Consider the following 15,925-nt stretch of genomic DNA (forward strand, 5'->3'; position numbering starts at 1 on the left):
AGGCATTGCCACATATCACGAACACTTGCTGCGTTTGTTTTATTCTTTGATCTTGTTTAAGTCATCCAAGATAAGAACTCAAGAATTTACATTTTTGAATAGTTTGCATTGTTTTGTGTTTGTCTGTTTATTTGTTTGTTTGTTTGTTTTCCCTTAGGGCAGGGGAGAGCTTTTGAGAAATGCATGCTTCCCTGGGAAGCTCTTTGCTGGGAACAGTGAGTTGTGTGTGAATCACAGGGGCAGCACGGGTGGGCTGCAATTGGCTTTGTAAAATGCCTCACAGAGGGTGCCCTGTGAGCTGCTTCTGGTTTGTTCTGTATGCCTCTTGGGAGTTCTGGGGAGATTTTGGGAGGGCTGGAAGACCTCTTGGCTCCAGCTGACTCAGGGAGGGCAGATCCCACTACACACTCAGCCATTTGTCACTTTTTGCAGGTGCTACAGTCTGATCTGCAGTTTGATTCCCAGGATTGTGATACTGGGGATGAGTTTTACATCAGTGCAGCCTAGTTCAGGAATACACACAAATGCAGGGGTAGCTTTAAGCTTCAGACAAGCTTTGGCACTTGTTTTAAGGTTATTGTCCTGACCTAGGGCACAAAGCTAGAGCTGAACTCCTGACTGAGCGATGCAGGTGAAGCCAAAGTTGGCTGGGAAGGAGCTGAGTGCTGGTCAGTTTTGTCTGTACTGCACTCAACATCCAGCAAGAAATTTATAGGCTGAAAAGTGCTTCCTAATCCTCAGTGATGACACATTTTTGCTTCCTGCCTTCTTCAGGATGCACCAGCAGAGCATTGCACAGATCTACTAGGAGTGACCCCCAGGACGGCGCCATCCTCTGTGTGCTAGCTTTGGTAATGTAACAGAGAGGAGTGGGAAGAGACGAGCCTGGGCAGAACACACCATGGGTGCAAACACTTCCAGCAAGTCACTACCCTTTGATGAAAATGAAGACGGTAAGAGCTTTTCCCAGCTGGTGTCTGGGACTGCAAAGTTTACCAGTGAATAGGATATCCCAAGGGCAACACAACTGAGAGCAGCTGCCAGCTGCTGTGGTGGGACTGCAGACATCCAGGCACCTCGGTTAAGCACAGGAGTGCTGTAGTCTGCAGCAGCCCCCAGCCTTTGGCCTGCTGCAGAGATGCGGCCAGAGGTCGGGTGGTCCTTTCACCTCCCTCCTGCAGCTGGGCACTGGGTGAGCAGCTCTCCAGGAGAGGTATGGTTTTTGAGCTGTCCCTGGGACACTGCCAAGCAGTTCAAGGGCAGGGAAGAAATCGCAGTTCTAGAGGCAGTGAAGGCTTGTTTTGGGGATCACAGCCCAAGGAGGACTGGTACGAAGTGTGGTGGGAAGACAGCTTGAGCAATGCATGTCCCATCCCTGCTTTGGGCTTGGCAGGAGAGCCACTTGGAGAGACTGGGCTTGGTAGCATGGAACAGGAGGGTGCATTGCTGAGAGCAGCCTTGGAGACTGGTGTTACCGTGCTGCCAAGATTGTAGAGACAGTTATTAAAAGATTGTTCCATAAATTTGTGTTTTCTACTGTATTAGTCAGCTTACTAACTTCCATTTGGTCTTCCACATGAGTACAATATTAAAATGCATATGTGGACAAATACAAATAAATGCAAATAGAAGTAAAATATACAAGAATATAGATGACTCATGTAAACTATTGTCCCAAAGAAAAGAATTCCAATCAAATATTAAACAATTGTGAATTGTTAAAATGGTTGGTTTATCCTGGGTAACTCCCATTCTTCCCAAGTTAAGCTCTCAGTTTGTTTCAGCACTTTGTGGAAAATGTGTGATATTTATCAGGCCCAGCAAAGTGCTGAGTGTGACACATGTCAGGGGAAGGGTGTTTAGGGCAGATCTGATCATGATTTCCTTGTGCTGAAGTTTGCTGGCACAGCTTATAGAGACATAACACCTTTATATTCAATAACTTGCCTGTGATTCTTCAGGAAATCTATAGACAGCAATAAGCTCAGGGTCCCCACATGCCTCTTCCTCCTTTCACTCTGAGGCCACCTCACCTTGATGTGTCTTGCAGGTACACTGTGCTCACCTACATGGGGAAGGAGTAGTGCTTGTAGCGATGGCTGGGAGGGACACATCCTCAGTTTTCCTGCTGCCTTGGCCACCATCTCTGTAGCTTTGTTAATCATACTTCCCCCATTCTCACTTGTTTTGGAGGTTACATTTATAAAAAAAAAAAAAAAAAAAGAATAAATAATATAAAAAAAAGCTACATTGCTTCCCATCATAAAATTATTATAATGGTTAGCTTTAAGAAATGTAGGCTTGGATAAACTGAAATTCTCAACCAGCTCTGACTCTGGATGTACATGGTTGTGTTTACTTCTCTCAGAAACTTGATCAGCAGAGGACAGGGCAGCAAGATGTAATGAGGAGTTGGGCAGTGATGTGGGCAGGGGAACACAGACAGAGAGCCTTGGGACATCGTGTCACCCTGAAGCACTCTGGGAGGGGTGGAGGACCTCCATGATCCTATTTGAGGGGAAGGAGGTCTGTTATGGTCCTGAGTGTCCGGAATGGCATTGACAGAATTCTACCATAGGCTCCATGCAGTGTCATCAACTGGGGAGCCCTAAAAACTGGGTGGATGTAAGGGGATGTTGGCCAAGCCTTGGTCTTTGTCACTCAGCTCCTTGAAGAAAGAAGTCCTTGAAGAAAGAAGGAGGAACTCTTCACCCAGAAGAGCAGCACTGAAATGCAGTGACTATCCTGAGAGGCATCAAAGCCTTCAGCCCATGGCTGCAACTGTCCCACTGCTAGGGTCGCGTGTCTGTATGCAGCTACTGGTGCACAAGGCCGTTTGGCAAGCATCATTTTTTTTGGAAAAATGATGCTTGTTCCCCTTGCTGTGCAGGTTACCCCACTGTGGTTCCTACCCTTCCCTATACTCCTGGGTTAGTCACCCTGCAGAGATATCGCTCACTGCATCTAGGGGGCTGTGCACAGAGGGAGCTGGTGAATTGCTGCTGCTCTCATGCTCTGTGCTGCTGTGCTTGTCATGAGAGCGGGATGTGTGTGGCTGTTCAGCCTGTTGTTCCCAAATAAAAAAAGACAAGGGCTTATAATTTTGTTTGATTTTCATATTTACCCTATTAGCTTTTCCATTATCTTGGAAAATTTGTGACCAGAGAGTGTATCACCTTAGATGTCACACTCCTGTCATTCTAATTCTAGTTCAAATTGAAGTAAATCATCAATTAAGAACTGCTGGGTCAAGCAGGAAGCAGCACAACCGCTTGCCCGCCCTGTGACACCAGCAGGTTTCCACCAGACTGCAGTCACTGGTGAGCAGGCTCCAGCCCCTGAGTTGTGCTGCGGGCAGACTGCTCCCCAGGGCCTGTGCAAAGCAGAGCACAGTAGGGGCGCTTTGGGCATTAGTGTGCCCTGGTGTATGCGAGCACATCCCACAGCCCCCGGGCTCAACATCGTGGCTGCTGCTGCCACTGGGGCAGGTGGCAGGGCAGGAGGGTGCCTGATGCACAGGTTTTTGTTTGTTTTGTTGTGTTTTTTGTTGTTGTTTTGTTTTTGAGATGGACTTACCAAGGGCCTTTGTTTGTCTGCAGTGAAGTGGGATGGCAGCATTGTTTTCCTCTCAGTGTTCCATCTGAATAGGCACAGTTGTGGATAACAGGTTAGTGAGATGAAAAGAAAATGTAATAACCAGACAGAAGGTTCAGTGCTGCAAGGTGATCTCAGCTCTTGATATAGTCAGGATGAGACCATGTTAAAAGGTGGATTTTGGTTTTGCAGCTTCTGGGCAAAAGGATGTGGAAAGCATCCCTGAGGATGGCAGCCAGATGTTCTCTGAGCTGACCAAATTTTTCAGAACTCAAAGCCCATAGAGAGTGGGTGAGGACAATGAGTAGGCAAGATGGACATACATCATTTGGTGGTCTTCAGCCAGTGTCCTCTCTAGTCTCTCATCAGCTTTTCCCTCTTTAAATTAAATTAAAGGATGGAGTAGAGCTTTAGATGTGTCTTTGTTTCTGGGCCTGGCTCTGTGCCCAGTTTAGCTCCCAGATACTGAGGGACTTGCAATAGCATTCCCAGTCCTGCAATACCACTTGTGTGTTGGAGGCTGCCAAGCAAAGAAGGAAAGGAGAGCAATAACATAATGAAAATGGGGCAAATTACAGTGGCAAAAGGAAGATGAGTGTAACGGACCCTGCGGTGTTGTGCTAGCTGTATGGGGATGGATGACAGGACTGTGAGGACTGATGTCCCCTGACTCATTGACTTCCACTTGGCAGGGGGAGCTTAGGGATTTTGGCAGGGCTGACTTATCTCTGATGAGGACATTTTTCATGGCTAGTTAGGTTCTATATTTTTAATCTAAATATTGTTCCTTAAATCTGGGTTTATATATGCCATCAGAATGGTATTTCATGCTTATGCTTTATGTGGTCCTTTACAGCAGTTGTATTATACCTCTTGGCATCTCTTAAACATAATTTATTTGTTTGAGTTGGCATATCATGTGAATTTCCTCTATGAATGGCAAGTGGTTGGGTTTTTCATTGTTTTAGATGCAATCAGGCAGTGAAATGAGGCTTTTCAAATCTGTAGATGTCGATTCAGTATGAAATGCATGTGTTTGGTTCCTGACCTTGGACACCACCAATTTCTGTCCTGTTTGGAAGTGAGACTCTGGGTTGGCTCACTGTGAAAATGTGGGATGATATGAGAGCTAAAACAGAGAGCAGTTGAAGTGTGATCATACCTAGTTTAACAGTCTTAAATAAAAATATGCAATTTAGCTCTCTTAGAACCAGTGTTTAAACATTACTGAAAATATTAATATTAAAAATGAGGAGGTAGAAGGTGTTAACATATTAATGAAAGCATTTGTATTAAAAGATAATAGAGGTAGAGGGTGTTAACATGCAAACTCAGGCTGCTGGCTTAACTCATCTGGATTTGCACCATTTAGCATGGTGCCGGCCTTGGTGCCAACTCTTGTCTGGTGGGGCTTTACCTGCAGAACAATTGTGCTGGTACAGGGCAGTGATGGGAAGAGCCGTGGGTCAGACCTCCTGGAGGCAATGGAGGACAGGTATTTCCAGGAGCTGTGCCTGCCTATGTGAGCTGGACAGTTGCCTTCTAGCACATTATTAAATCAGCTGACATCCCTGCTGGTGCTGGTCAGCCCCAGCAAAGAAGGGAGGGATGCCACAGGGCACACCCAGCTGAGCTGAAGTCAGTGTTGAACTGGCCCTCATTGCCCTCACCACAGAGGACAGCATTTCTCCACAGGCTCCCGGCTCCTGGCACAGGGTCCATCGCCTTCTGCAGCCCCCTATGTCGTCTGGTGCCTAAGACCAAACCACCAGAGAGGCCACTGGGAAGCAGCCGTGTCCCCTGCAGCCCTGCATGCTGGCTGTGAGAATGGTGTTGGCAGATGGGATGATCCAGCTGGTGGCCTGCCAGGCACAAGACCCACTTCAAGAATGCGGTGTCCTGGTGTCAGCATAAAAATAAGAAAGGCAGGAGAGAAGAGGGAGGAAGGGAAGGGACTAAAAAGAGAGGCATCTCCAAAACCAACCGAAAGTTGCTAGGATATCCTTCATTTTTTTAATCTCTTCTCTCATAAAGAAAAAGTAGAAATACTGTAATTTCATCAAACTGTTGCTTAGCCATTTAATGTTTGAATGTTTGCTCTTTCTTGCAGTCACCTTTGACCATTTTGAAATTTTGCGAGCTATTGGGAAGGGCAGCTTTGGAAAAGTAAGTATTTTGTGAGCTAATCAGCATTTGGACAACTAGAAACTTAACTGAGAAAATGGACAAATTAGACAGGATCATGTGAGAGAAAGAAATTAAATACTGCATTGTCAACAGGATTTGACCTGAGCTTCAACTCATGGTAAACAAGAAAGAATCAGAACCTGACTCCTCATCTGTTTCATAGCCACAAATTGGATTTAAGGAGATTAAAATGAGATACTGATAAATCAAATGAGATGAATTTTGCTATGTTTCTGGATAAACATTTTCTAAGATTCTGCAGCAAAGCAACACTGAACACAGTGATGCCAAAAGAGGGTATGTTTTATGTACAGAGTAAGACAAATCTCTGTACAAAGAGACTTATTTGGTAGTGAAACATAAAAGGTTGACTGAAACTTTGTAATTTCATTTCAAACTCTTAAACTGTTTTAGAAACAAATCTGAAAAATCTAGCCTAAATTTTATGTTTCGCACACTTACTAACTCCAAGTTTTTCTTCAAAGCAACATTTCTTTCTAGATTTGGTAAAATATAACTTTAAGAAGGGTTAAAATTCAAAATCCAATGTGCCTCAAACAAAGGCCAAGGTTCGTAGCAAGCTGAATGAAGCTTAGCTGAATGAAGAAGGGAGAAATTCACGTGCTGCTCCCCAGTTCCCAGCCTGTAGTTCTGTGGTGGAAAGGCCTCTTCAACTGAAAACAGTAACTGCTTTGGGGGGGTGGACCATTTGATGGAACATGATCAAGATTTATTACTGCTAATAAATTAAATGTTTACTCCTGTGATTCCCTGTCTCCTGCCTTTGTGGTGATAAATTCCCTCCCCTCATGTTCCCCCACAAAAATTGTTTCTTCAGCTGAAAATGGGATGAGGTATTCACTGGCAATGTCCAGAGCTGCAGAGAAGTGCATAGAGCTGGGACTTTTCAACGTGGGCTTTGTTAAGGATACCTGGAGACTGCTCAGGCAACTGTGTTTTGCCTGTGTTAATTTACTGACAAATCATCTCTGTTTTGTCACTTGATTTACTGACTTAGGTGTGTGTTGTACAAAAGAATGATACCAAGAAAATGTATGCCATGAAATACATGAATAAACAGAAGTGTCTGGAGCGAAATGAAGTGAGAAATGTTTTTAAGGAGCTGCAGATAATGCAGGGCCTGGAACACCCCTTCCTGGTAAATCTATGGTAAGATATTTCTTCTTTATTTACTGATACCAAGTGAAGAATTTCCATGAAATTACGAGCATTCGCAGAGGTACCATATGTCCTTTTTTAACGTGTTCTTTATATATATATAAATATTCCTTGAGCCATGTTTGTGCTTTTTTAGGTACTCATTCCAAGATGAGGAAGATATGTTCATGGTTGTAGACCTGCTGCTTGGAGGGGACCTGCGTTACCATCTTCAACAAAATGTGCGATTCCAAGAAGGCACCGTGAAACTCTTCATCTGTGAGCTGGCACTGGCCCTTGACTACCTCCAGAGCAGACGCATCATCCACAGGTCAGCAGGCAAATTCATAGGTGGATAGAAGTTCATAGACTGTGGAAGAGGCTGATCTTTTCCTCTGTGATCTGAAAGGACAAATATGAAGTTAAGATTTAAACAAAATCTTCTCCTACAAATGTTTGCTTTTATGTAAAATACTAGGTTTCTCAGGAAAAAAAAAAAAAAAAAAAAAAAAGTATTTCATATACTTCTGCAGCAGAGAACATGTTATTTCTCCTTCTGGGATAGCTATAATAAAGTGTATTTGTTTGCTGATCCTGCAAAAAGCTGTCTCTAAAAGGTTTAGTTATCTGTAGATCATTAAAGCCTGTTCCGGTCTGCAAAGGATAAGCATCTGGATTCAGAATTCTTCTGTTGTCGTATATTGACCCTTCTGCTTCCCTCTCTGTACCACATTGAAAGACCCAAAATGGAACCAAGCACAACTTTTTCTGCATGAGTTTAAATACCTTTCTAGAAGTGTTGAGAGTCTCTTTTTGGCCACTAAGATTTTTCAGGTTCAGTGATAAAATATTTGAGCTCTTCTAGCACGTTTGAAGGCCTGCAGCTACCTCACATCACTGCTGAGCTTCCTCTGATGTAAAAAGAGCCTCTTGGAAGGTGGCAGAGAAAAGCTGTAAAAGCTCTTATGCACTGCTGCAGCACATGATGCAGTGGAACAGGAGTGGAAAGTAAGGGAAAGAAAAAGAAAATAGGTGGTCTTGATAGGAGCCTTGAACTGCCAGGTCTTCTCCTCTGGCTTACATCTTTTGCTTTCTTCTAGAGTCTCAGATGAATAGTAGTGTTCAAAATTTAGTGGATGTGGTTTGCTGCTTTAAAAAATACCTGTAAAACCAACAAAACTACCTGTAATTTACCCTCTGGGATTTTTCTTACTTGATGTTCTAATAGTTGCAACCATCTTTCAAGAGAATAATTTAATATAAATTAATTACTAATGTCAGAGCATATATTTTTCCTTTAAAGACTTTTTTAGTTTTAAGCTGAATTACTAATTTGTGCTTATGCAGTAGTTCACATAGTGCAGACCAGCAGCAGGACACTCTCCCTCGCAACCCCATTCTAAATGTTTTGTAACTTCTCTTCATCAAAAAGGCTCCTGACACGGTTCCCAAATAAAGAAATTATTAGTTTGTTTTTAATTCCTTGAAGCCAAATGCAATTTAATTTAGACAAGCTATAAAATTATGCTAAATGTAATGCCAGGGAGGAAATCAGAAACCTTGCTGTATATAAAACTGTCTTGATCAAAGTAAGAGAATAACCTAGTATGCTGCATTTATGGTGGGCTGTATCTGCAGCTTGAATAAATAGGCAAAACTCAAGTTATTCATTCACTCCAGCAAATAATTGTTCTTGGGATTGCAGTTCTTCCTATATACCCTTATTTTCTGTGGGTCAGTGTCCCCAAAAAAAGTGTTTGCAAACCCATACATGCTAGGTGCACACTAGTCTCAGGTCACTGTGGACTCCAGGAAAAAGTGGCAAAGGGGAAAACCTATAGTGGAGGACATTTTAGGTAGGGATTTAGATATTAGAGAAAAATGTTGAAAAAGCTGTAGGGCTTACTCAGGCAAAATAACAACCAGCTATCAGGCCAGGTTAGAGCTTTTCCCTGATTTGAAAGGCAAGGTTTGGCTCCAAGCAGACGAACAGACACACTCATGTTTCCTGCTCCTGATGTATTAGGTGATGCAGAATTCAGGTGTTCAAGTCTTTTGGCTTAGTATCTGCTAATAGGGTTGTAAGCAGGGAAGCAGTAGCAATGGGCTAAAAAAAAAGAGGGCAAAAGATTACTGTATTTATAAATGGCATTCCAGAAAGCACATTCTTGTGAGGCATAAAAATAAAGCATGATACAAACTTAAAATTGAAACGATTGTGGTCCTTGGTAAGGTAAGGAATGCTCTGTTCAAGGGCTGACGAAGATTTACACTTACTTCTGTAAAGCAGCATGTGCTTGCCATTTCTGAGATGTGAAAGCAAACTCTTTCTCTCTTCACTCTTTCTCTCTCTCATTTTGGTTTGAGATTGACCTTATTGTGCATAGCTCCCACTTTCTCAGGAGTCTTATTTTTCATGTTTCTTGTTTTGTTTTCATACCTGTATAGATTTTCACTCTGTGATGCATCTGACCTTGGCAAGCAGGCCATGTTGACTGTCCCATTCAGGCTCCAGCCAAGAGCACTGGGGGCACCTGGAAAACAAATCAGGTGCATGGTGGTGAGGGCACGGTGGCCGTCTCCTCCACCCTGCACCTGCTCCCAGGCACCAAATAATGAATGAGCATGAATTAAATATTGTGAAATGCAGACTAAGCTGCCTTTGTCCTGGACAGCCAGAGGTAAATCCTTTTGCTGTATGCTTGGTCTAAACAAACTGAGTTGGACACAGGTGTATGGGAAACAGCAGGAGGAAATCCTTTTCTACTAGTAATACATTATACTCAGTAGCTTTCCAGGACTAAGGGGATAGAAGATCCACACAATTCAGGCTCTAAAGAAAAGTCTGTATGTGATGGGGACACAGGGATGGTACCTGGTGTTTGTTTGTATCCCACAGGAAAGGGTCTGGATGAGAGCTGAAAGGTATTATGTGGTAATTGGATATATTGTCCTTTCTTGATTGCAGGTGGTCAGGCAAATTCAAACTTTATCTTTTGGAGTTTTAAAGATAAAATCTGAAACCCACTCATTCTTCACATTAACGCCCTAGGCCTGAGGAAAGCATCAGGAGGGTGAAGGGCTGTTGTACTTGTGCCTGCTCGATGCATTCAGCAGCTGCAAGGTGCCTTGAAACTTCAAGGTGCCTGATAGCAGGCAGAAGGGCACTGATGTAATTAGCTCATTAAAAGCAGGTAATGGCTTGTAAAGTCATTCAGGTGTATACAGTAGGTGTATCAGGTGTACATGTTCTCCCTTCAGTGGAAAGCATTTCTTTACAGCATTGTGGTAGGTGGTTTTACTGTTGGTGTTTTGCTTTCATCAGGGAGGAAAACCTGCAAGGAACACATTTGTTTCTAAAACAAGAATGTTAAAGTTGTTTGTGTGAGATCAGGTCTGCTATGCACTTGAAGTTTCATCAAAGAAAATGAAATGTTCCTGTTTCCAGTCTGTTTACTTTCTAGTGAGAAACAGAAGAAACAAGACCATATGTTTTTACAGACTAAGACGTGTTTTTCTATACAGTGCATACATAGATAGATGGATTTTGTTAAAATTATGCCTTCCATTTACTCCCTTATAGAGATGTTGCTATTTTCATAACTTATTGCTACATTCTTTGTCAGTTTATACAGTAGAATACAAAGAGTATTTTGTGCATCCTCTTTTTTTTTTTTTTACTTTAATATTTTTGTTTTAAAACCTTTGATGTACCTCATTTTTTGCTGTTTCCCCAAGCGTGAGATATTCAGTAATGTGCCCGAGATTGGTAACTGCTGTATAGTAGGTGTGGAGCCATGATGAATTTCCCTACTGTGTGGTGGTGGTGGTGTTGTTATTGTTTGTTTTGTTTTGATAGTCTAGAGGAAAAAAGAAGATTAAAAGCAATATGGGCTATTTTTCTACTCCTGAAGAAAATAAAAGCATTAATAAATAAAATTCCAAACAAAGTGGGGTGACTCTCAGAGCTGTTTTTCCTCCCCATCTTACCCATATTGCTACCAGCCCGTGACTACCCAGCATAGTGGTTGGTAGTGAGTCTGCATCTCTGACTGGAGCATCTCTAAACATGGATGCTGGTACAATCTGGACTGCCCTCTGCAACTTTCAGAGCACTATTTTGGGAATTATGGCAAATGTGGTTCGAAGTTACTGAGTCAATGTCTCTAGCTAAAACCCTACTACTCTCAAACCACCAAAAACGCAAGAAAGCGCACAGAGCTGCCAAACGCTTTGTGGCAACGCTTCAGGCAAGTTGGTGGGGTTTGTTTTTATTTTACATGAAAATTAATAAAAGTAGTTGAACTTTGAATGTAAAACTCAGAATTAGCAATTTACTCCAAATAGCTTCCTTTTGCTTAGAGAAGAAGAAACACTTTTATGTCAAATGTCACTGTTCTATGAAAAATAACTTTTTTCATAATGGAGTATGAAAAATATACATTAATAGCTGGCCAAGAAGGTTTTACAGTTAGTATTAATAACAGTGCCCATGAGATTTCCAAGCCATCACACAAAGTAGTTGAGGTATTTTCCTCAAAAAGCTGTTTCTGGGGTAGAAAATTAATTCAGGATGCAAATGTGAAAACTCTTCCATAGAAATGAAACAGAAAGTCCAGATGTGATTGCTGCAGCTTTTTGTATGTTTGGCTTAGATCGGTGCTGGTCAGTACATCCACAGGTGAACAACGTTTTTTTTTTTTGTCAAGATCCTTCCTGTGTTTGCACCTTTCATAGCAGAAGCTTTTATCCATCACTGAAGAAATATCTTGTTTAGACACAGGAGCATCTTCCTTGTTATGTTGCTCTATTGTTTCACCTGCAGCTAAAGGACTCCCATGATGCAGTAAGGACAATAGGTGCCATTTGTTTACTTTGCTCCAACATTTGATTTTTACTGAATACATGGGGAACAGCTTTCAATACAGTACTGAAGCAGAATTAGAAGAAAAAAATAAAATAAAAATAAGCTGTAGCATTGCAGAAGCAGGTGCTGCTAGCAGCTAGACTACACTTCAGTTATATGACTGTACCTTCATTTCTGTTTTTATTGCTTGATTAGTTGTTCTCTTATCATATCTGAAATCAAACCTTGCAGAAACATTAGAGCTGAAGAACCCGAGCAAAGAACCTTCTAGGGCATAATTGAAGTAGGTCCCTCTAGAGCTTGGGTATTCATAAAGTATCTGCAGCCTTGTTTCATATCACTTCCATAAGCTAATGGCAGTTTCGTCTTTCCTCTTTCTTAGAGATATCAAGCCTGACAACATTTTGCTGGATGAGCATGGTAAGTGCCACTTCTCTGTGGTCATGCATATGCATAAAGGTAGAGACAGGAATAGTATGTCCATGCTGAAATTTAGGTGTTTGCTGTTTTCCTCATTTTGTGTTGCTTTCTCTCTCAGTTCACAAGCAGTTTGGAACAGAAAATATCCTTTTGTGTTTATGTCTTTTACTTTCTGAGCAGCAGCATTGTGTGCATTCAGGGCATTATGCACCCCTCATTGCTGTGTTATTTCTAAGGGTGCATTAGTGTTTAATCAACACCTCCTCTGACTGACTCAAAAACATCTCTAGAAGTCATTGGCAGGTTTGATGCATTCCATGCTACTTGGGGTCAATTGCCTAACAAACCTTATTTTAAGATCTTTGCTGTTGCTTAAAATTTACTTGAAATGTAATCATTTGAATGCAAATGTACATGCAGTTATGGACTGTATGTAATGTATGTTCATGAACAGATTGCATTATGGTTGAACAGATCATCTTCATTCAGGTACTTTCTTCTTCCTAAAGCATTTGACTTTCAGAGGGAGCTCTGGAGAAGGTATGGGCTTGGGTATATTACAGGTGTTGCTATAAATCTTCGCTTAGTCTTGTCTCAGGAAAAACCCTTACTATAGTCTTGTGTGATCTCTGGACACTTTTTGTGTCCTGGCAAAGCAGCCACCATGAAGAGTTGTTCTGATATTTATCAGCTTTTAGGTCATTAAAAAAGCATTTTGTCATTGATTATTTTCTGGAAAATCCATGTAACTGTTTTGTTGTGAGAAATCTTCATTAGCAATGACAGTAAGCCACTTCAAGAGAAAATGTCAGTACAGGAGTGCAGTGTATCTTAATGTATTATCATTTCAGAGGTTTTAATGTGGATCCTGATGCTCTTGCAGAATTGACACAGTTCACATGTGTAACTAGGCCTGCCAGGAACACCTGAGCCCGGGCTCTAGTAGCTTCGCATATGACCTCTACTTTCATTATTTATTGAGGAGCTGTCAGCAAAGCTGCTCCCAGCACAGGCTGGCAGTGTCTGCTGGGGCAGGATGTGCTGGGCTGGGCCCTGCACCCTGGGCAGCTTCCCCCACGAACTGCAGGATCACCTGAGTGGGAGCCACTGGAATGTAGGTCAGCCTTCTGCCAAAGCGGGAAGAACAAAGGGAAGAGAGGTGCTGCATGCCTCTGCAGCTGCATTCAGCTCAGCAGCACATCGTCTACAAAACTCCGTAATGACACTGCAATTTGGGTTGATTTCTGAGCCTATTCTCTAGTCACAGATATTTTAACTGTCTGCTGCAGAGTTTTCAGAGTTATTTTCTGTGACTGTACCCCTGACTTCAGTGTCCTTCTGACTATGACTTCTTGTTCTATTTCTTTTCCTGCTGCATCTTCACCCAAAGATGTGTTCTCTCATGCATACAGAAAGCTTTGTGCACACAGTTTGACTTCTGTCCCCTGAGCAGCTGTTATCAGGGTATGTTTATCTACATTTAGCCTCAGGTTGAGCTTGTTTTTGTGTCTCCTTCCCTATGGAACAAAGCTGCAGGTCCCTATTCCCTCTCCTCTTCCTTCACCAGGCTTTCATAACTTTTCAGAAAGCACATGCAATCTACTAATCGGTTTTTGTAATGTTTTTGATTGAGACCAGTCCCCTCAGAGCATAAAACACCTGAAAGCCTTCAACAGTCAGATTCCAGTCTTTCATCTCTTGACTCCTCTTGCCTTCCAGCTCTGCCCTTTGGCCCACCTTCCAGCTGTGAAGTGCCTTCCCCTGCTGTCACTCTTCACATCCCATGCTTATGAGTGGAAGACTTTTGTGTCTGTTGCAAAGTGCAGTGCCCTCTTTGTTGGTGTTGACTGCTGACAGGGACAAAGGAGCCCTTGCACACACCACCTAGCCTTTGAGTAGGAGGGTGTTTCAGACTGTTGACAGTGCCAGTGCTTCTCATGATTTCACAGACTGGCATATCACCCTGCTGCTGACTGTCACAAACATAACACACACCTGATGTGTTTGCCTCTGTCTATCTGGTCAGTGACATTCTGTAGTACCCTATCAATTTCAGCTAAGAAATTGAAGTGAGCCATAAGTAAAGGAGAATATAGGAGAAATGTCTTTCTGCACAATAAATAAAGCAGTTGTTAGAGATTTGAATCAAGTCCCAAAATGAAAAAATCTTCAGTAGATGACCACCTTCAACAGTCATTCCAAGCACAAAGTGATTTCCTCCTTTAGTGGTAAGTCTATCAATTTGGCTCAATGGCAGCACAGCTCACCTGGGAATAAAAGAATATAACAGATGGCAGTTTCCAGGAATAGTGACCAATTCCTCAGGAGGTTTGGGCCAGGTCCTTTGTCTAATAAAATTGAAGAAAAACTCAGTTATATCTCTAGTAAAATCAAGATATTTTTTTTTTCAGGAACCTTGTAGTGGCTTTGCACAATATTATTTCTTATTCCACTACCCAAAGGATCTCTAGAGCAGAGCTAAAATGAGTGAATTCATGCCAACACGGCAACAGGAATGTGATGGGAGCTTATGGCTGTAATAGGAGCTTAACTGCCAGGTCCCAGAGACTTAATTTGTGGCATTTGCTCTCTAACCTCAATTAAGTTACAGCACATTCTGAGAGACCCCATACTCTGCAACATTTACTATCTCTAGTTTCACATTCTTTAAAATGTTATCTAAGTTTACAGAAACCATTTTTTTTTTCCTCCACAAAAGGTATTCTAGAATGGTGAAGGAATTATGTAGTAAGAGATGCTAAATTTAATAACAATTATTTGCCCTAATGCATAACAGGGCACTACATGGAAATAATATGTTATTTAGAAACTGGATGCACTTAGAGATTTTGAGCACTCAAGAAAACATGAGGCTTAGAGTTTTACCCTAAAGCTCAACATCAGAACCCAGCATTCCCCTCTTGTCTACCAGTAGCTGATGTCTCTGTTTGTCCAGTCCCCTCTGGCCTGTAATGCTGCAGTTCAGCAACGTAATGTTCAGCCTTATCACACCACGCTGAGCCTTCTTCCTGAAGTCTAAAGGGCATGATTTCATATGTTCCCAATTGGGCTAGTTTAAAAAACTTGTGATTTATTTGAAGTGTATCATTTAAAGGATACATTGAGAGAAGGGGATATTTATGCTTAGAATATGAAATTCTTAATAAGTCTCTGTGATTCATATATATCAAAACAGCTCCCCACAAAGTGGAATGAGAGACAGAGATGAAAGAAAAAACAATGCAAGGACAGAGAGGACATATTCAGACAAGAAAATTATAAGCATTCCTTTTCTTTCAATTACTCCCCAGTGTTTTGATGCCCCTTCTTTTCTGGCAAGTGAAGGAAGCAAGGACCTGGGTGATTCTGTAAAGCAATGAAAGACAGTATGTGAGAGGCATGCTCATCCCACACATGGTCTTCCAGCAGTTTGTATGGTTAACCAGAGGGACCTCAAATTTTCTTTTTTCCTTCAGACTTGATCCTGACAAGCATCACAAATTTACTAAGGAAATCTATGTGTTGGTGGGACTAACAGCCTATGAGCACATGGGTGCAGAGAAAGGTCTGACCTAGATGGGGCTGTTAGCAGATTAGCCATCCTGGTGAGCACTACATGTCTTTTTCTGGTTCTGAGACAGCCTAATCATGGAACATGAAACTGCTGAAAAGCCGGATGATAAATTCATTGGCAGGGGC

At 42.1% G+C, this 15,925-nt stretch overlaps 1 protein-coding gene across 1 annotated transcript in view; it reads left to right on the plus strand.

The window, feature by feature from the left end:
* Nucleotides 1-829: 829 nt before the first annotated feature.
* STK32A (serine/threonine kinase 32A) overlaps nucleotides 830-15,925 on the plus strand; it is a 30,416-nt gene continuing 15,320 nt past the window's right edge. Inside the window, exons 1-5 of the mRNA XM_032196946.1 lie at nucleotides 830-953; nucleotides 5,705-5,760; nucleotides 6,800-6,951; nucleotides 7,097-7,270; nucleotides 12,189-12,226. Of these exons, the coding sequence (XP_032052837.1) occupies nucleotides 902-953; nucleotides 5,705-5,760; nucleotides 6,800-6,951; nucleotides 7,097-7,270; nucleotides 12,189-12,226 (472 nt within the window). The 5' untranslated portion in view covers nucleotides 830-901. The remainder of the gene's footprint in view (nucleotides 954-5,704; nucleotides 5,761-6,799; nucleotides 6,952-7,096; nucleotides 7,271-12,188; nucleotides 12,227-15,925) is intronic.

The sequence above is a fragment of the Aythya fuligula genome, chromosome 14, assembly GCF_009819795.1.
Source record: "Aythya fuligula isolate bAytFul2 chromosome 14, bAytFul2.pri, whole genome shotgun sequence".
Classification (NCBI taxonomy): domain Eukaryota; kingdom Metazoa; phylum Chordata; class Aves; order Anseriformes; family Anatidae; genus Aythya; species Aythya fuligula.